Consider the following 22,038-nt stretch of genomic DNA (forward strand, 5'->3'; position numbering starts at 1 on the left):
TATTTTATGGAATACTTTGAGAAGTATTGGAATGAGCTCTTCTTTAAAGGTTTTGTAGAACTCGGCTGAGAACCCATCTGGTCCCGGACTTTTCTTTGTTGGTAGGCTTTTGATGACTCCTTCTATTTCAGTACTTGAAATTGGTCTATTTAAAATGTGTATGTCCTCCTCGTTCGGTTTAGGCAATTCATATGTCTCTAGAAACCTGTTGATGTCTTTGAAATTTTCTATTTGGTTAGAATATAGATTTTCAAAATAGCTTCTAATTATGTTTTGTATTTCAATCCAGTCTGTTGTGATATTTCCTTGTTCATTCCGAATTTTAGTGATTTGGGTTTTCTCTCATCTTCTCTTTGTTGGTGTGGCTAAAGGTTTATCAATTTTGTTTATTTTTTCGAAGAACCAACTATATATTTTGTCAATTTTTTGTATTGTTTCTTTTTTTTTTTATTGTAAACAAATGGGATACATGTTGTTTCTCTGTTTGTACATGGCGTAAAGGCATACCATTTGTGTAATCATAAATTTACCTAGAGCAATGTTGTTTGATTCATTCTGTTATTTTTTCCCTTCCCTGTATTGTTTCTTTTGTATCAATTTCATTGATTTCAGCTCTGAGTTTAACTATTTCCTGTCTTCTACTACTTTTGGTGCTGGTCTGTTGTTCTTCTTCTAGGGCTTTGAGCTGTAGTGTTAGGTCGTTTATTTGTTGAGTTTTACTTCTTTTATTAAATGCGCTCCATGAAATAAATTTCCCTCTAAGTACTGCTTTCATAGTGTCCCAGAGATTTTGATATGATGTTTCTTTGTTCTCATTTACCTCTAAGAATTTTTTAATTTCCTTCCTAATATCCTCTGTTATCCATTCATCATATAATAGCATATTGTTTAATCTCCAGATGTTGGAATAGTTTCTGTTTTTTACTCTTTCATTTATTTCTAACTTCAATCCATTATGATCTGATAGAATGCATGGTAGTGTCTCTATCATCTTGTATTTGCTAACATTAGCTTTGTGGCATAATATATGGTCTACTTTAGAGAAGGATCCATGTGCTGCTGAGAAGAAAGTGTATTCGCTCTTGGTTGGATGGTATATTCTATAAATGTCCGTTAAGTCTAAATTATTGATTGTGTTATTGAGATCTATGGTTTCTTTGTTCAATTTTTGTCTGGAAGATCTGTCCAGTGGTGAGAGAGGCGTGTTAAAATCACCTAGTATTATTGTGTTATGGTCTATTTGGTTTCTGAAATTGAGAAGGATTTGTTTGACATACATGGATGAGCCACTGTTTGGGGCATAGATGTTTATGATTGTTATATCTTGCTGATTTATGCTTCCCTTAAGCAGTATGAAATGACCTTCTTTATCCCCTCTGACTAACTTTGGCTTGAAGTCCACATTATCGGAAATGAGGATGGATACTGCAGCTTTTTTGCTGAGTCCATGTGCATGGTATGTTTTTCCCCATCCTTTCACCTTTAATCTATGGGTATCTTTTTCTATGAGGTGAGTCTCTTGCAGGCAACATATTGTTGGATCTTTCTTTTTAATCCAATCTGCCAGTCTATGTCTTTTGATTGATGAATTCAGGCCATTAACATTCAGGGTTATTATAGAGATATGATTTGGTTTCCCGGTCATTTGGTTCATTTTTTAAATTTTATTTATTTATTTGTTTGACACAACTTGTTTCCTCCTTTATTTGACAATTCCTTTAGGATAATTCCTCCCTTTGCTGATTTGCTTCTTTGTTTTTCATCTCTTCCTCATGGAATATTTTGCTGAGAATGTTCTGTAATGCTGGCTTTCTTTTTGTAAATTCTTTTAGCTTTTGTTTATCATGGAAGGATTTTATTTCATCGTGAAATTTGAAGGTAAGTTTTGCTGGGTATAAGATTCTTGGTGTTGGCATCCATTTTCTTTCAGGGCTTGAAAAATGTTGTTCCAGGCCCTTCTAGCTTTTAGGGTCTGGATTGAAAAATCTGCTGATATCCGTATTGGTTTCCCCCTGAATGTAATTTGGTTCTTTTCTCTCACAGCCTTTAAAATTCTGTCTTTATTTTGTATGTTAGGTATATTCATTATAATGTGCCTTGGTGTGGGTCTGTTGTAATTTTGTGTATTTGGAGTCCTATAAGCCTCTTGAACTTGATTTTCCATTTCATTCTGCAGATTTGGGAAATTTTCTGATATTATTTCATTGAATAAATTGTTTATTCCTTTGGCTTGTTTCTCTAGGCCTTCCTCAATCCCAATAATTCTTAAATTTGGCCTTTTCATGATATCCCATAGTTCTTGTAGATTCTGTTCATGATTTCTTACCATCTTCTCTGTTTGTTCAACTTTATTTTCAAGGTTAAAATATTTTGTCTTCAATGTCTGAGGTTCTGTCGTCCAGGTGTTCTATGCTACTGGATATGCTTTCTGTGGAGTTCTTAATTTGGTTTATTGTTTCCTTCATGTCAAGGATTTCTGTTTGGTTTTTTTTTCAATATCTCCAACTCTTTATTGAAATGATCTTTTGCTTCCTGTATTTGCTCCTTTAACTGTCGATTGGTGCGATCATTCAATGCTTGCATTTGCTCTTTCATCTCATCATTCAGTGCATGCATTTGCTCTTTCATCTCATCGTTTGCTTCTCTGATCATTTTAATTATGTACATTCTGAACTCCTTTTCTGTCATTTCTTCTGCCATGCTGTCATTGGATTTTATTGATGTAACATCTAGATTTGTTTGCAGCATTTTCTTTCCTTGTTTTCTCATATTGTTCAGGTATCAATGGACTGCTGAGATATTGCAGATTTCCTCTATTGACTTACAATGTCCCTGAAGATTTCTATATATATCCCCCCTTAGCCTTCAGTAGGCTGAAGTCTTGGAGGAAGTTGATAATGCGGTGCTCCACAAGGAAGCTGCCTCTCTAGGAGTGGTGGCCTTCAGGTGGGGTATATTCCCTGCTAGTGGGCAGAGGTGCCTCCACTTGTTGACCAATGGTCATCCAAAGGGGACCTAGGCTGCGGGCTGAGGCAAGGCCTGTTTGGGCCTGAGTCTCTGGTTTTACTGTCCTTGTGGGGAAACCTCACCCGGCAGGGAAGACTCACCTGGTGGTGAGGTCTCGCTGGTCAGTTCCCTCCTAGAGGTTCCCCTCAATTTACAGCTACCACCTGGGCTGGGCTGCCTTCCTCTGCAACGTTCCCAGGGGCCTGGACCTACCTCCTGGGCCTGGGAGCCTCACCCTTCACAGATGAATCTCCTTAGGCTGCCCCTCCTCAGAGAATCTTCCCACATTCCTGGAACCTTCGCTCCACCCTAAGCCTGTCTCTGTGCGGCTCTTCCACCACGAAGCCTCCTAGGTCCTTGGACCCTGCTCTGCACCCAATCGCCTGGCTATGCGGCCCCTCCTCTGAGCAGCCACCTGGGGCCCCATACAATCGCTCTGAGTCCCAGAGACCTGCCACACGCCTCTTCCTCCAGACAGCCGCCCAGTATTCTGGTGCGGTCACTGGGAGTCCAAGGAACTCACTGCGTGCCTCCTCCCACCAACCACCCGTAGCCCGGGGCAATCAATCACTCTGAGTCGAAATGACCCTCCCTGTTCCTCCTCCTCCTCCAGATAACTCCCCGGGTGTTCAGGAACGGTCACTCTGAGTGGCTCTGAATCCACGTGACCCGCTGAACGCCTCCTCTGGGCAACCGCCCGGAGCTCTGGTGCGGCCACTCGAGACCAAGTGACCCACTGTGCTCCTCCTCCAGGCAGCCCCCCTGTGTTCAGGTGCGGTCGCTTTAAGTCCAAGCAACTCACCACTCGCCTTCTCCTCTGAGCAGCCGCCTGGAGCTCTAATGCAGTCACTGCGAGTCCAAACGACCCTCCGGGTTCCTCCTCCTCCTCCTACTCCTACTCCTCCGGGCAAGCCCCGGTGTTCAGAAGTGGTCTGAGTCCAAACAGCTCGCCAAGCAGCCCCTCCTCTGGCAACCGCCTGTAGCTCTGGCTGGTATAGCCACTCTGAATCCAAGCGGCCGCACTCCTCCTCCTCTTCGTCCTCAGGGCAGGCCCCGGGGTTCAGAAGCGTTGCTCTAAGTCCAAACAGCTTGCTGCGCGGCTTCTTGTCTGGCAACTGCCTGCAGCTCCGGTACAGTCACTCCAAGTCCAAGCGGCCACACTCCTCCTTCTCTTCCTCCTCAGGGCAGGCCCCGGTGTCCTGAGTCCACACAGCTCTCCTCGCCGCTCCTCCCCTGGGCCGCCGCCGGAGCCCCAGTGGTTGCTCCGAGTCCCAGTGCTGTGCTGAGCAGCCTCCTCTCCGATTCTCCCAGTTGTCCGAGTTCACTGCTCCAGCGGGGGGAGGGGCATCTCGCCAGCAGCTCTACTTCACAAGTTCCCTGCGTTCCGGGACCACCGTCCCATCCGGGACGCCTTCCCAATGGGAGAGACTCACCCGGCTGCTTTGAGTTTTTCCCAAGTCTCTCAATTTCTCTTCTTTTGAATCCTGAGTCCTGGAGCAACATGAAATGCAGCCACCCTCTAGGCCGCCATCTTGAAACTACCTGACATTCAGTTTTGAATGAAGAAAAATCAAAACCAGTCCTTGAAAAATAAAGGTCCACGGTCAACTGTGATGGGTTGTGAAAAAGTGGTGCATGTTAGGAACTGGTTTCTGTGCCTGCGTATGGTTTTCACTTTACTGATTTTCAGAGCGATTGACTGGAACACATTTTCAGAGACTAGATTACATTGTATTTCATTGCAACTGAGTGCAAGTCAAACTTTGTTATTCGATTTTTGTGAGACTGTTCTCAGACTACTGTGTTCACACATTTATTTATGCAGCTGGATGATCTTAAGGAACAACTTGAACATTCATCTTCCCTGTGTGCTTATCTAAATGTGGAAAATCAATTCCTGAGGCAGGAGGTTCTGTCTATGGAAGAATTAAAAAGCACATTTGAAAAACTGGAGGAAGAGAAAAACCAGTTGGAAGAAAAAGTGTCAACCCTTCAATCCAGAGAGAATGATTCAGTGGAAATTGATCCACGAGGACAGTACGAAGCAGCAAGTGAAAAGACAGGGAGGGAGAAAACATTGGAGGAAACGGTGCAATCTTTACAGGTGAATTTTTCTGTGATGTGCTTTAGTTCATTCACTGCACAGTGTGTATCTTGGATGCCTGTGTGGTATGTGGTTCCTCTGTTCCCTTACAGAAATTTGTTTTCAAGGTGTCTAGAAAACAAGAGGTCATGGGTTTTCCCCAGAAATAGTGCAGAGAAATAGAAATAGTGCAGAGCTCATATTACTAGAACTAAGTTGATCCTTCAGAAAAATGATTTTCTTTCAAGAAAATCATTGGTGGTATAAAGCAAGAATAGTACGAGGAAAAGGAAGGAGAGTAATATAGAATAGGTATTTGCTGACAACCTTATGTTGTTAAAATTTTGAACCAATTGTGTTATTCTCTGACTCTTCTGATTACAAAATGGTTCACAGCTGAGGATGTAACTCAGGTAGTACTTACTTGCCTATCAGGAGCAAGGAAGGACCTGTGTTTGATCCCAAGCACCACGCAATATAACAACATAAATGAAACAACTAAAGGAAGACTAGAAGAATAGTTTAAATCATTTAATTTTGGACATTTACTGCAGTTGATACAAATGGCTTATTTAAAAAAATCTTTTTTCACATTAAAAAAAAAATACTTCACTGCCAAAAAATATTCACTGCCAAAAGAAAAAATGCACAATAAATTTTTGTATGATACTTATGTCTAAAATATATCCTTTTAAATGGCTTTAGGCAAAGATCTACTTACACCAATTAAGAGAACATCACGATGTGTACATGAGAAGTGAGATGAAACTGAACATTCAAGATATGAAGGCCAAACTTTTTGACATGAACAATCAAGTTTACGCTTATAAAACAGAGCTGGAACAATATAAGCAGCTCTATTTAGAAGAAATGGACAGGAGAATGTCATTGTCTGATGAACTTAGCATGTGAGTGAAATTGGTATCATAGGAAATACATTAAGCTTATATATTTGTCTCTAAAGAGTAACATTTCATGAGTCACAGTCATGAGATGATTAGAACGTGCAACTCAGCAGCCTAAGTTGGAACCATATTGGTGGTAAATAAACTGACTTTTAGAACATGAGTGCAGGGCACTTTCTATATCTCCCCCTTTTGGTGTTTATGTCATTTCCAACTTTCTCAGTAATGTAGTTTTATTGCTAAAGTGATCACTTAATCTTTAAGTATTTATCTGATGTCATGTTTAACATCTTCCGAGTGACATGGTTACAAATTCTCTTAATAGCATTCCGTCCAAGAAATCTCTCAGTAAATAACTGCATGAGAAAGATTATAACTGAAACCCAAAAAGTTGCTGTCTGTGATCCTTCTCCTCTGGGTGCATTCCGGTACTTGGTCAATGAATTTTCCTTGTTTGAGATCTTTCCTATTATCCCTAGAGGGTCGCTGGAGACCATCTGTCCTTTCGAGTTTTTCAAGTCTGCATAAACTCATACTTGTGATACAGGAAATGGTTAGCACGTGATGAAGAAAAGGATACATCGCAAAGTGGTTGAAACAAATTCCTTGGCCCAGTGAAAGGGTCTGAGTGGAAGACAAAGGGTTGGTCCCCACTCCAGTGCCTTGCTAACGATGTTTTAAGCTAACTGTCTTCCAGGCTGCTTGAGTTCCTCTGACCACCAAGTGAGTTATCTGGTTCTCCCCTGGAGGATGCTGCTCGAATCATTCTGGAGGACGCAGTGCTCGTTTTCTTCCATCTGATGTGTGGCCTCTGCAGATCGTGAGAGCATGTGTTTGACAATGCCTTTGAGGGGTACATCTTCAAAGGCATAAACTGTTTTCACTAAATACAAGTATTACTGCCTTGGCTTTTTGAGTATTATATATGCATATTTTTAGGCAGCATATCATGGTGTTTTAATGTACATAGTATTAGAATAGGCCATTAGAATCACTTAAATCAGCATATGCATCATCTCACAGTTCCCTGTGAATAGTGTACTGCTAACAGCATCTTGCAGGGTCTTAGGAGTGGAGAACTTCCAGAGGGCAGAGGTGTCACCTGTTGACCACACTTCATTGATAGTTATTTCTCCCTCCCCCTCTGTTTGAGCTGTGAGTTAGTTTGAACTATTAGTTTTTCCCTCCTAGGAATATATGTAGCTCATTCGAGCAATTTGAAACTTAAAATTAGCTGAACGCGATAGGTCTGCTCTGACACGTTTAGGATTGAAACACTGTTGAGTGGAAAACTCCATTTACTGTCATGGTACTTTCTGAAGAATGCACTTCATTTAAGGAAAATGAGAAACTAATGATTTTGTTTTCCAATCATTGCAGGATGAAGGAAAGGCTAGCGGAAGTTAGTAACGAACTTGCAAGACTTTGTAGTGTTCAGGAAACATCAATGATCCTACTGCACACCACCCGTGTTGAAATAACTGCATGCAGAACTGTGGCTGCAAGGTGAGTGGCATTCTCTATTTTACTTTGGGTCTCAGGTTTGTGATCGAATTCTTTTTGTTTCATTTGGTAAATTACAGAGTCATTCCATTGACTTGTGCATGTGAAGTGAAGGTCACAATAATCCATATGAATAAAGAAAGAAAACAGAAATTTATCAGGTGTGCCCATATACTGTGTAAAAAGATAGAGAAGGGTGGATTTTAGGGTGAGATATTACAAAACAAGAGACTTGTAAAGATTTTTAGCCATGATTCCAGAAAGCAAATATTCCCAATAATATGAGTAGAGAATTTGTTTACCATCTCCTTTTTTTTCAAGGTTAATCATTCTGGACTACTTCCATTATGAAGTGCTATCTTAAAATCATTTTGTTGTAATATTAAGGAAAATGAGTATAATGATTATTGTTCTAGTCTGTGATTTCAACCCCACTGTTTTTTAAAGCAGTTTTTCTCCATGTTCATAGCATGAAGTATTTATTTCATCTCTTAGCATTACCTGAAATTTACTCCTGTCATTTAGCAACTTTTTTGTATTACTAGATTACCAAATATAGGTTTTGTTCATTGGTACTATAAGGATGTACATTATTGAATAATTCAGGGATGCTCTGTTTTATTGATGGGGAGGTATTTTAGAGCTTGTTTGGTGCCTTGTTGATTTTTATGATAATATGTAAAAATAAAAATTAGCAGGAAGATACATCTCCCATAATTTTATTGTACATAGAATTGTTTTCTGATAATACACTGTTTTGAAAATGGTTGTGTAAAGTTGAGAACTGAACCCGGGGTGTTGTGTGCACAGGCTGACACCGATATACATGCCATACTCTGATAACTCAAATCTTTATAAAAGTACTCCAATTTCATGAAAGATACCATTTCATGGTTTAACTAATTTTATGTTCCAGTGCTTTGTGCCTAACAGATTAGAAGAAAAAAAGCAGAACAGATGAAGTCAATGTTTAACTCATGTTCTTTGTGCTGGGGACAGAGCACAGGTCCTCAAGCTGGGTAGCGAAGCTCTCAAGTGCTGAGACACATCCCAGGCCCAAGAGTACATTTGATAGTCGTCATTTTTGGAATGGCATTACACACACTCAAAAAATTTTGGTGTTTCATTTCAGTAATTTTTTCCTTATTCTCAAATATTATTTTTGGTTCATATTTTCTACCCTAAATGTGACAAAGTAGGTGCAACACACTCAAAGCCAGATGCCACAAACTCTACCAATTTTCATGATGAAACATTGTATACAACACACTATTGATTGGTACTTTTCCTCAACTGAGCAGACTGGTTTGCATCTCCAAGGCAGTGCCTGTCTTATCTGAATTGTAATTCTTACCACATTATCCTAGCATAATGCTTATGACTCAGACATCAAAGATTGATCTGAAAAGCTTTCCATTCTCCAAGTGAAATGCTCTTCAATATTCAAGTTGTTCCTTCTGTCTTCTGTAAGTTGGAGGTAAATCTCAACTTCCTCCAATTCTTTTCATTTTCATTCAGTATTGTCACAAGTTGTTTAAATATACACATCATTCTTTGGGTTCTTGTTCCACAAACTGTTCCTTGGGCCTTTGGGATAAAATACATATATTTTATAATTATATGCTAACTGGTGTAGAGTTCTTTCATGCATAAGCCATTTGCAGTTTAACATTGAAATTCACACATGACAAACTTCCTTAATTTTATTATATCTGAGTGTATATTTATTTCCTTATAACAATTGAGTGCTCCAGAAAAAGAGACAATGATATCAAATTTTTCTTTATACCATAAAGAGTTACCAAATATATGGAAAGTGTGTATGTATTAGTTAAATTTTCTTGATGCTTTTCCAACACATCATTTAGAGTGAGATCCAGTGGACATTCAGTGTACCCTCTTGAAGTGAGTGAGATCATATTTGTATTTGTTAGGTCTTACTCTTGTTGATTTCACTATATTTCTGTTTTTAACATGTCCTTTTCAGCTCTACCTCTCTTCCAAGTGAGCAGTATTTTGAAGAAGAAACATCATAAAGTCAAGGGAGAAGAAAACCTTTCCGTAAGTCTCTGCCATCAACCATCCATTTGCTGGGTTGTGGTGTGGTGTGGTAGGCAGGAAAGGACACTTTATTCCCTCCCACCCCCCATCAGAAGCCAAAAGGCAGAGGGATAGAGACCAGCCTCCTAGCTGCACTGCTCAAACCTAATACTTAAGAGGAAGATGGGCTTAGCCATGAAGCCACAGTGGGCTTCCAGATCCTCCATCTCAGATTGGACTCTTACTCAATTTCCAGTGGAAGAAGCCACTACTTGACTGGTGTCCCAGAAACAGGATGCTCGCTGCAGACATGGGAGCAGAGCCACACATTACCATAGGCAGATATATCTTTCAAAGAGAGATGGAGAGGCAAGCCAGGGCATTGTGATCCATCCAGCCACTAGGTAAATCTCTCCTCTCCTGAAGAAGGTGGAGAGTCCAAGTCCTTACTGGAAGCTTGAGGCCAGGGAAATGAATTTTCTGCTACCATTTCTGCCTGTATTTAAATTATGCTTGAAATGAAGGCCTTGTCTGTTTGTATCTGAAAACATGACTGCAAGTATGGTGGATGGTAAGGAGAAATTTCTTTTGTGCTTTGAATTTTGCTATCATTGATTTCACCACATGGACAATTCCTTTGTGGATTCCTTTTGGGAAACTAAGTCTGACCTTGAATAAATAAATAAGTTGTTTAAAAAGAGAGCTTTCTCATCTTAAGCTTGTATGGTTCAACAATAGGGGTTCATCCTTCAAGAGATACCTTAAAGTATCTGTGCTTGATAAATAGGGAATAAATGATTGCTGCTACTAGAGTTCATGGTATTTATTTGTATTCCTTTATTTTATTCATAATATTAAAGCATCTTACATTGGAGAGTTACCCTTGTATATGTCATGACTGAGCATTCTGATCCTCAAGACAAAGTTTTGCATATACATTTTCTTGCAAATATGTTTAAAAATCCTTTTTGTTCACTGAGTATATTAGTGACACCCTGGGACTCCAGGCTCACTAACAGTCTAGAGCCATTTGGCCTTGTGACCTCTCAAGCTGTCATCTCCCTGAGTATCCATTGGCTCTTTTATATTTTTTTTATCCACACTTTTTTTTTTATTGTAAACAAATGGGGTACAACTTGTTTCTCTGGTTGTACTTGAAGTAGAGGTGTACCATTTGTGTAGTCATACATTTACATACATAGGGCAATGCTGTTTAATTTATTCTGTTATTTTTTCTACCCCTCCACACTTCCATCCCCTCCCACCCCCTTTTCCCTCTATACAGTTCCTCCTCCCTCCATTCTTCCCCCTGCACCCCCATTATGTGTCATCATCCGCTTATCAGCAAGATTATTCATTCTTTGGTTTTTTGAGATTGGCTTATCTCACTTAGCATGATATTCTTCAGTTTCATCCATTTGCCTGCAAATTCCATAATTTTATTATATTTATGGTTGAGTAATATTCCATTGTATAAATATACCACAGTTTCTTTATCTATTCATCAATTGAGGGGTATCTTAAGTTGGCTCCACAATCTGGCTATTGTGAATTGAGCAGCTATGAACATTGATGTGGCTGCATCTCTGTAGTATGCTGATTTTATGTCCTTTGGGTATAGGCCAAGGAGTGGGATAGCTGGGTCAAATGATGGGTCCATTCCAAGTTTTCTAAGGAATCTCCACACTGCTTTCCAGAGTGGCTGCACTAATTTGCAACCCCACCAGCAATGTATGAGTGTACCTTTCTCCCCACATCCTCACCAACACCTGTTGTTTGTATTCTTGATAATCGCCATTCTAATTGGGGTGAGATGGAATCTTAGGGTAGTTTTGATTTGCATTTCTCTTATTACTAGAGATGTTGAACTTTTTTTATATATATCTGTTGATTGCTTTTACATCTTTTTCTGTGAAGTGTCTGTTCATTTCCTTAGCCCATTTGTTGATTGAGTTATTTGTATTTTTGGTGTAAAGTTTGAGTTCTTTATATATTCTGAAAATTAGTGCTCTATCTGAAATATGAGTGGCAAAGATTTTCTCCCATTCTGTAGGCTCTCTCTTCACATTGCTGATAGTTGCCTTTGCTGAGAGAAAATTTTTTAATTTGAATCTATCCCAGTTATTGATTCTTGCTTTTTTTCTTGTGCTGTTGGAGTCCTGTTAAAGACGTCTGATCCTCAGCAGACATGTTGAAGATTTGGACCGACTTTTTTTTCTATAAGATGCAGGGTCTCTTGTCAGATTCTAAGGTCTCAGAAATAGAGCAAGCAATCATGAAATTCATCTGGAAGCATAAGAAACCCAGAACAGCTAAAGCAATTCTTAGCAGGAAGAGTGAAGCAGGAGGTATCGCAACACCAGAACTTCACCTATACTACAAAGCAATAGTAACAAAAACAGCCTGGTATTGGTACCAAAATAGACAGATAGATCAATGGTACAGAATAGAGGACATGGACACAACCCAAATAAGTAAAATTTTCTCATACTAGACAAAGGTGCCGAAAACATGCAAAGGAGAAAAGATAACCTCTTCAACAAATGGTGCTGGGAAAACTGGAAAACTATATGCAGCAGAATGAAACTAAACCCCTATCTCTCACCCTGCACAAAATTCAACTCCATTGGCTCTTGTATGAAAAGAGATGCTGAGCAAAATGCTTTTTTACAGCTTAATCATTCCGGCGTTCTGATTAGTGCTGTATTTCAATTGTGGAGTCTCATTTTAAGTGTTCTTTAAGATTTAATGCTTGTTTTTTCTTTTGATAGGTAATAGTGAAATCTCCAAAACAAGAACATTTAAATCTGGGATATAAGTTTAAGATCATATGCACAAAACCATCTCTTTTCTTGTTATATAATGAGCCTATTGGAAATTCACATTTGTGGTAGCCTTTTATTTGGCTTCCTCTAGAGGTACTTCTCGTAGGCCTTAGTAAGATCAACCTTTCAAAATGGGAAGATTGTGCTCACATATTCTATTCTGAGTATATATAAATTTAATATCATTTGGGAACTCCATGGTGAGTTTATCAATTACACAAGCTGCATTTTGCTGATAATTATGCATGTGATGCTTAATTACTTGAAGAAAAGCATAAAGTTAGGACTTGAAACAATTCATGAAAGTGGACATTTGAAAACTTGTCACAGTGGCACCAATTTAATTGCCCTTTTGTTTTTGCTTTTAGGAGACAGTAAAGAAACCCATCTTGCAGGATGATATTGAAGATTGGTCTTCTGATTATATAAGATGATTATTTTATAAAAGACTTTCTAGTGCATAAGACACAGCAGTGTCCACCTGTGTATAGTAGCCAGTTTTCTTCGTTTTTACTTTGTTATCTGTGTTGTAGCTCAATATGGATTTGTGTTTATACAAATTTTATTTGTATTTCATGTTAAACCTGAAATATGTGCTTGCTTATGTGAAAAAAAGAGGCACTATGACTTTGATACCTTTCTAAATCAACAAATAAAACAGTGCTTTCAGTGTTTTGATAGCATGAGAATGAAGTTCAGCAGTTTGCTAAAAATGTTTATTCCTTTTTACAACGTTGAGTGTCCCTTACGCTTGTGTGTTTTTCACTACTCATGCTTTGGTGACATCTTTATGTAACAGAATAGGACAGTGATGAATGTTGCGAGACATTTTTCTCATTTTTTCCTGCCTAATCTGTTCTAGGAACTGTATTAAACCATTCCAGAGGGAAAACTTCTGAATTTCTGTTAAAGAAATAGTTTGATTCAATGGGATAGCAAAAATCGGATGAAAGGGACTTTCAAATACTCTCTTCATGTTTTTAAATTGCCCTGGTGAGACAAACCACTCTACGCTGCCACCAAGCAGGAGAAAACTACAGCCTTCAGTGCCCAGGACCTTCAGATAGGCTCTTGGGTGTCCCTTGGCAGAGCAGTCCCTCCCTTAGCCTGTCCCCGCTCCCTGCTTACTCCAGGGTTGAGGGTGTCTATAGGTCAGCGTAGATTTCATAGTTAGCACTTAATAGATCAATTAGAATTGCACATTGAATCAAAATTATCTTAGTATCTCTCCATATTCTGTGTCTGTTCTACTATCTAAATAGTGTGTATAGCTCAGTGTAGATTTCAATGTTAGCATTTAATAGATCAATTAGAGTTGTCCACTGAATCAAAATTATCTTAGTAGCTTTCCATATTACATGTCTATTCTGTTACTAAATATAACTAGTTCTAGGCTCTGAAACTCTTCTTTCAAGGACATATTTTAAAATGATACTCCCAGAGTGAGAACTCCCTTTTAAATTTAGCATTACAAATAATATTTTTATTCTTTACACTGTGACAGGTGTTGCAATGAGGTCTAGTCAGAGAACTGAAACCAAGGTAGTTTGTAAACACAGTGGAGCCACATGGAGTGGCATGAACAACAGAGATGGGAGAAAGGCAACAGGCCTAGACCTAGAGGCAAGGGGCCTGAGATGCTGGCAGGGGGGATGTGGGAGAAGCAAGCAACTTCCATGCTGTGCCCAGCAGAGGACACACAGAGGGTGGGTCTCCCCTCACCAGGGTACTTGCTTTAGTGGTTTTAGAACAGCCTGATTCGTAGGAGATAAAAGCTTGGAAGGGGTAGTGCCTAGCCATCTTGATGAACCAAATAAAAACTGGGGTTCCCACCTACTGATCATTCACCTGATAGGGCACGTCATTGATACTTGAAAGTATGCTACCTAGTAAATGAAGCACACACAGCCTCTCTCCATGTCCTCATTTACAAAATCATGCTCTATTATAGCAGAAAAGTGTCTGAAAAAAATATTTTCCATAATACAGCAAATTCATGACTATAATTTCCATGATTAAAACCAATATCTCTAGAGTACACCATGTATATATGTTGTTCACTGTGGAATTTACAAGATCTCTGGGAAGCTTGTGTTTATGTAAATTTGCTTCCCATCTACTTAATTATGGGCTCCCTTTTCTGTCCTCAGTTGATTCTCTTTTAATATTCAGATGCTTTTTTCAGGACTGACCAATGTGGCCCTTTACCACTTCAGAACATCCCAGCCCTTTTTGAGACAGGCTGCCTGGAACTTGGCAACCCCCTGCATCAGCATCCTGGTGTCTGGGATCACAGATCTGCGCCACCATGCCCACAAGCCACCTGACTTTCTATATCACAAATCCAAAGTGCTTGATGAAATACAGACTGAAATTTTCAGTAAGGGAAAGGAGAAAAGTGCCAGAGGCAATCACAAAAGTTTTGTTAGCAAAACCTTTGGTAACAGGACCTGAGAAGCAAGTTGCCCGTTGTGTTTCTGACTTCTTTTTGGGAAATGGAGGATTGAACCCAGGAACTGGCATGCTAAATCCATATGTGGAGCTGCACCCTCAGGATAAGGGCAAGTATTCTGAAGTTCAGTTTACCAAAATAAAAATCAAAATACCCTGTATACCATGAAAATTTAGCTAAATCAAAGTGCTTTCAAAATATTTCGTGTTGGGCTGAGATTGTGGCTCAGTGGTGGAGCATTTGCCTTGCATGCATGAAGCACTGTGCTCAATCCTCAGCACCACATACAAAACAAAATTTAAAAATAATTATAAAAATCCACTTTTAGAAAAATTTATAATTTAGAGCAGCAGTGGAAGGCTATATTGCTGCAATCTGCATGATGGTTAGTTCAAGAAACCAAATGAGGGGCAATGGATTAGAAAAGACACAAAAAAAATCTGGGACCCAGTGGGTATTACAGTCTGGAGGAGTGTAATGACCATGAATCAGCTCAGTACATTTATTATATAGGATATATCATTGAAGGATATAGTGTGAGAAAGTTTCTTCAAAACAAGCAGAATGAAGTTCATATGTATAAGTATTATCATTATTACTATTGGCTTGTGCCCATAATTTTCTACCACCAGGAAGCTGGCATTGGAACTTCAAGGTCAAGAACTTGATAGCTCCAAAACTTCCTTTTGAATAGGGTGCCACCATAGCAACGGGGCAATCTTAAACAGCACCTTAGCACTGAATGCTCCTGGGTGAGGCATCACCTCATGTCAGAGGATGTTCAAGAACCATAATTCAGTCACCTCTCCTGACATCTCCCCCCCCCTTTTTTTTAATGTTTTCAATGCAAGTGATGTGCTATTATTTGATGTTCTCAGATTTCTTCTCAGAAGACACGGCATCCTATTGTTATAACAATAATTAGTAGTAAACACATGATTCCAAAAATGTCACATATTGAATGTTTTAACATATCTTCAGGATTAGAATCATTTAAGTCATTAAGTATTTATTCAGTAGGATCCAGAAAATCATTCCTGCCTTCCTGAATATCCTGGGTGATATGATGTAACTCCATAAGATCTAAACTGTCATCATATCTTTGACCAATGTCCATTAAATGATTTTTAACCAATCCCATTGGGAAGGGTAATTTGCAGCTGTAACACATTTATAGACAGTAGGACAGTGAAGCCTTTGTCTAAACTTAAGTGTGGCAAGTTCATATACTAATGACTGTAGCTTACAAAGCATTTAATATAATCTTGAGCTTTTCATCAACATTTTCCTGATTGTGTAGGGCTTTGGAAGTATTTTGAGCTAAATTGTTAAGAAAATGAGCATTTTTGAATGATTTTGCATAAGGATATCACAATGTCATGGCAGAGACAGAAACAGATATCAAAGTGACTAATCCAAGTGCAATATGATCAGTAATAGCACACCGGGATCTATTTAGCTGGGCATGTCACACTTGAACTCCAGCATCAAAATACCAGGAATCTGAAATGTTAGCTGGGATTCAAACAAAGGAGGGTTGAGATAACACAGGCATTCCTTATCCTCTATTATACCTAGTAATGCAATTAGATTACATCCATGGCAAGTCGCTTGATATTTTTCTCCAGTTCTTTTCACTTTTCTATTTCTAGAAATTAAAACATAAGGAGATTAAACACAGGCTTGCAGGCAATAGCACGAAGCAACTTTACAGCTCCTAAGCAGTACAGGGAGGTTATTTAGGGAGATGCTGGTATAATTAATGAAATCTAAGGCAGCTATCAAATGCCATGGGTCCTTTTGCATGCCACCACCACTGAAAGTCAGCACATTACTAAAAAATCCTCCAGAAGTCATAGATCCATGACATGGTTGTCTCATCAATTCTGTGAGAACAATCCAAAATATATCCACTTCTTCCAGGGACTTTATGTCACAGGGCAAAATATTAGCACATTCCATGCACTTAGGGAATGTACTCAATTCTGTAGTAGGACTAGGGCAATAAGCTACTGGTGGATGCTCCTTAGGAAACACGGTTTTATCATTGGAGAGTCCCATTTTTGTAACTGTCTGGACATACAATTTTAAGTCCCAGGGGCCAGTGAAATTGACACCCCTGGCCCCCCCATAATGCTCTTCCTCTGGTTTACCTTTAAACAACCAGCCTGTTTATAGGGGAATAATGTATAGATAGATAAACTTCCCTATATCATGTATAATTAAATCCAGTTGAATGAAAAGTTGTAATAGCTTTATCTGAAAACCTTCCATCATTTGAGTATCATTAGTAAATACTGGAATGGATTCTCCAGTCCACACAGCTGGTGTACTAAATGTGGATCTGGGAATTAAGTCCAGTAAGTTTCCCCATAAACCTACTTGGCAGCTTAGAAAAGCCATCATAGCCACAAACATGGTGGCTAGGGACTTAGTGCCTCCCTGCTGTTTGATTATCTGCTCCATGTGATGTGTCAGATTCTTCAGTTGTCCCCACATTGGCCGTTTGGCATTCTGTGGAATTTTCTCTGCATTCTTCCTCTTCTTTCTCAGCTGCTTCTTCCCAGTAGAGATCAGGATCAGCACCTCCGTTCAACCTTCAGTCTTCTGAACTGTGGTTCCAGATTCTCCATGGTGGTGGTGAATAACACTCTGCCAAATTCAGGGATGTGAGTTACATCCATCTGCCACAACTGATTAAGCCACAAACCACATGATTAACCACAGTAGGTAAAACTGGAGTGTGTATTACACAGTGAGGACATTGATGAACAATTTGGTGAGACTGTTCTTGGGTAATATGAAATTCCTTGAATAAGCTGGAGCATTCTGATGGTGTAATGTATGAGAGGTTTGAACACAGTCATAAGGAGACAACTTCTGACAAGCTGCAACAAGATGATCAGCCATAGCAGTGCCCGGAAGTTTGGAGTGAACACTGATGTGTCCAATAAAACAAGGATGTTGACTCATTTGAACTGATTTTTATAAAGTGTGGAGTAAGTGAAATAACTCTTCTAACTGCATGTATCCAGTGGTGGCTGATTCAATATGCATAGTGGCTCCTACTGTAGAGTCACCACCACTGTAGGCATTAACTGACTTATTAGCAAAATGCAGTCAAGCACAAATGAGAGCAGAGGTATACGGAGTCTGCACCAGTTCAGTACAAGCTGGAGCCATCAGTAAGTACTGTGAGTGCCTCACCTATCAGCTGAGTGCCTACAATTTGGGGGAAGATAAATGAGGTTATAATTGCAAACCAAATAAGTTTATCATGAGGGTAATGATTTTTTACTTGGCCAAGAAAATTAGAAAAAACTACTTGACATTCACATGAGGATTGCCAAATCCAATTTTGTTGTTGAACTGAAAAATTTACCACAATGAAAGAAGGCTCAGTTTTCACCAATTGCATGACTCAATTTCTGCCTTTAATAATAAACTGAGTGACAAAATCATGAAATGGGGTTAAGGTTTTGGAGGAGAGTGAGCACGATTGAGGCACTCAATAACTCCTGAAGACAGCCATATAGCCCCTTTAGGGGTAAGAGATTTAGGAAATATCAACACATATACAGGCTCCTGGGAATTAATTCTAGTAAGAAACTGCTCTTAAGAGCAGCTTCAACCGTTACAATGCAGCTCTTGCTTCTGCTGTGAGCTGTCAAGGAAAGGCCAGGGAGGGCTCTCCAAATCATATATCAAATAAAAGGCCAAAATCCGCAGTGGACAATTTTGTAGGCCAGGCAGTATCCAGTTAATATTCCCCAGCAACTGTTGAAAATCATTGAGAGTATGAAAAGCATCAGTTCAATTTGTAAATTCTGTGGACAAATCATGTGTCCTTCAATTAAGCTGCCTAAATACCAAAAAGGAGAAAACTTTTGTACTTTTTCAGGTTCTATGCACAAGCCCACTGTGGTAAGAGAGGTTTCCAAATATCCAAAACATTCTAAAGCATATCTGAATTAGGATGTGCCAAAAAATAGGTCATCCATGTAATGAATAAAATACGAATCGGGATCTTGCTCTTGCACCAGAGCAATGGCTTGATCTACAAAAGTCTGACCTAAGCTAGTACTATTAGCCATTGCCTGTGGCAAAACCTTCCAACAGTATCTTTTAACTGGCTCTTTAAAGTTAATGACTGGAACACTAAATGCAAAGTGCTTACAATCAGCTGGATGTAAAGGTATAGTGAAAAACAATCCCTTAAGTCTATTATGATTAAATAATAAAAGGAATAGCTGTAGGAAAAGAAAGTCCAGGATGTAATGCATCCATTAATTCCATGGTCTGATTAATTGCTCAGAGATCTAGCAATTAATTTAGGCCAGTGCAGTGTAGACATAACAACCACATCTGCCCCAGTGGCTGTGACACCCTGAAAAATCCATTTATTTTAAGCACCAGTGGAGTTCACTCTGCCTGACTAACTGAGCCCAGAATGACCTGTTTGAGACCCCAAAGCCCTTTTCACCTCTGGGTTTATTTGACAAGATGTTTTCTGTTGAGTGATAAGACAGAAGAATATTTTGACCTGTTATTTTCTGGAAGTACTTGAACAATAGAACTGTTGGTCTGAGCCAATTTATTTCCACTGTAAAAGCTGGCTTTATCAGTCCTGGTGACACTTAAAATCCCTTCATTAGACTACTTTGTTCCAATATAAGCCCCTCTGTGCCAGAGGGCAAAGGGCCATAAACACCAGCAGGTAAAGCCCGCGGCCCCATTTCCAAAGTTAATACACACCTGGCAGTGGCACAGAGGTGATCCTGCATTTCTTGCTGTAACTCTCTATAGGTCATGAAAGGTGGGACATGGGATTGGCTGGGTTATATATCTTCTCTGGAGTGCAGGAAAGTATCCTTATTGTTTGGCGGGAGTGTTTCCTAGCAGAGGAAGTCCATTCACATCTGCTGTTATTCACACTCATTGGTCCAGTGTTTACCACAGTGCCAGCATGGACACAGCTCTAGGATGGGTACCAGAACCACTGAAGACTGGCTCTGAATTTTCTTTTGACCAGGCAGCTGCTGACATTCCCTCAGCAAATGTGCTTGCAGGCTTGCCACAGTTAAAACACTCCCTTTTGGAATTTTTATTTTTCCAGAGAGGCTGCAAAACTTCTTTTAAAGCCATGGCCAGAGTTACTCCCTGAACATATGCACTACCAAATGTCAGCAAAGAGATGGATAAAATCAGAAACAGTTCCCTTCTTTTAATAAGGACATATTGCCTCCTGGCAAGCTCTGTTTACATTTTCAAAAATGGTTTAGTCAATAAATCACCAGACTCTGGGTCCTCAATCACTCAGTCAAAAGCCTGATACACTTGCACAACTAATTCTGCATAAGACTCAGCAGGACCCTATTTAATCTGGCTGATATCCATGTGATTTAAGAACAGTCGTAAGCTTAGTAACACAGTGTCCCTTTCCTTGGATACTGTATGTCCCATGCTTACACCAGGCTACACTGTTCTCCTCACCTCTTCTTCATTACAGGGTCTTCCAGGAGCATCCTCCTCATCTGACTAGTGGAGTTGCCCTGTAGCCCGACCCTGTTTGGGCACCAACTACTGTGACCGGTATGCTGGTTAATTCAGGAAAACAGTTGAGGGGAGGTGGGGGATTAGAAAATACAGACAGACACACAATGAGAAAAAAAAATGCTGGGTCCCAGTGGATATTACACTCTCATGGAGTGGAATGACCATGAGCCAGCGCAGCGTGTTTATTATATAGGCTATATCATTAAAAGAATTCATTATGAGAAAGTTTTTTTTTTCCCAAAATAAGCATGAATGAAGGTCACAGCACTACATGTTCACTGGAATATATGTATGCTTTTATTCTCTACCAATTTAATATACATCTATAAACAATAATATATTAATCATTTTATTTTATGTGGATTTGTATGAAAGTAGATGGCAAATATAAATGTTCATTATTAGTTCTAAAGTTTTACTTTAAAGTATTTTTCATCAAAAACAAACAATTGTCCCATATTCTCTTATGATTTCTTTCTATTTATTTAGCAGACATCACCTGATTAAGTAGCAGACCTATTGTCCTGTTTCTGAGGACTTTTCTATCATTAAAACTATCATGTTACCCTGCACAGTCCAGCAAAGTGAGAGATATTAAAGTGAAGGAAAAGAACTCAATTGCACTTCTGGTTTCATTTCTCCTTTAAAAACAAGGCATTTATAAATTTATAGAATTGTGAAAAATAAATTGACATTTTGGTAATTCATAACATTATTGAAGACTGATATTAAGAGTTTACTATATCAAATTTTCTCATATTCAGTAAATCTAAATGTCAAATAAGTTGAGTCATATTTCTTCATTTGAATCCCAAATTTTCTTGGCCATAATGTTTCCTGAAAACCAGAGGAAAGTTTTTTTGTGGTCTTTGTTATCCAGCCTTTTTGTACACAGTCATTTTTTTAGAGTTAGTTTAATTTTATTATAATTGTTTTTAATATTAGATATAATCTTGACAAGTATTATGAGTAAATCTACAATTCTCTAATTTTCAAAAAATTAGACAAATTATACAAAAAACAATAAATATAGATTCACATTCACCCTGACAAAATTCTAAATCTAATCTAGATTAGGTAGTGTAGTTAAGTTTCAATATTTTAATCTATGTATAATTCACAAAATGCTAGAAGAATTCATATAAATAGTTATTGCTCATTGAACAACAACTAGTAGATTTTGCTGGCAATATGCAAGTGCATGGCCCCTTCATGCCCCCACACCAGTGCAGTCCTGCTGGCACTAGAGGATTAGAGATGCTGCCTCAATGGCACTGGTCCTTCTGAGAGGAGGACTGGTACAGAGCAGTGCAAAAAGACCTTGACAGAAAGCCAGTATCCCTACAGCCCAAGGATGGTCCTCTTTCTTGCAGAAAACTGGATTGGCACTGAGTGCCTCCTGAGTGCTCTGTGGAGCAGCTGTGCCCAGCTCAGAAAGGTTTGCTGAGTTACAAGTTCCGTTTCCTCAAGCTGAGTGTCCCCCAATAGGAGTGAGTTCTTCAATCCTCCATTTTCTTCCAGAGCACATTCTGCATTGCTTTCAAACTACACTGTCATCAAAATAAGAATTGTGAAAATTTTGCCAACAAAATCTGTGTTATTTCTTCTTGGTGATAAATAAGATTAATTCATTAACTAATATTGTGTCAAGTTTCAGGCCGAGCTCTT

General features: G+C 39.1%; 1 protein-coding gene across 8 annotated transcripts in view; it reads left to right on the plus strand.

Moving 5' to 3' along the window:
* The window catches only part of LOC306641182 (uncharacterized protein), a 41,639-nt gene extending 28,594 nt beyond the window's left edge, over positions 1-13,045 (plus strand). For 2 of the 8 annotated variants that reach the window (XM_079106109.1, XM_079106107.1), the window contains exons 10-14: positions 4,832-5,110; positions 5,795-5,997; positions 7,375-7,500; positions 9,485-9,558; positions 12,731-13,045. In XM_079106109.1, the coding sequence (XP_078962235.1) occupies positions 4,832-5,110; positions 5,795-5,997; positions 7,375-7,500; positions 9,485-9,533 (657 nt within the window). In that variant the 3' untranslated portion in view covers positions 9,534-9,558; positions 12,731-13,045. Of the gene's footprint in view, positions 1-4,831; positions 5,111-5,794; positions 5,998-6,691; positions 7,501-9,484; positions 10,652-12,031; positions 12,280-12,730 lie in introns of those variants that run through there. The other 6 variants (XM_079106108.1, XR_013758049.1, XR_013758050.1 and 3 more) reach the window with 6 other exon arrangements.
* The last annotated feature ends 8,993 nt before the right edge of the window (positions 13,046-22,038 follow it).

The sequence above is a fragment of the Sciurus vulgaris genome, assembly GCF_902686455.1.
Source record: "Sciurus vulgaris genome assembly, chromosome: 12".
Taxonomy (NCBI): Eukaryota; Metazoa; Chordata; class Mammalia; order Rodentia; family Sciuridae; genus Sciurus; species Sciurus vulgaris.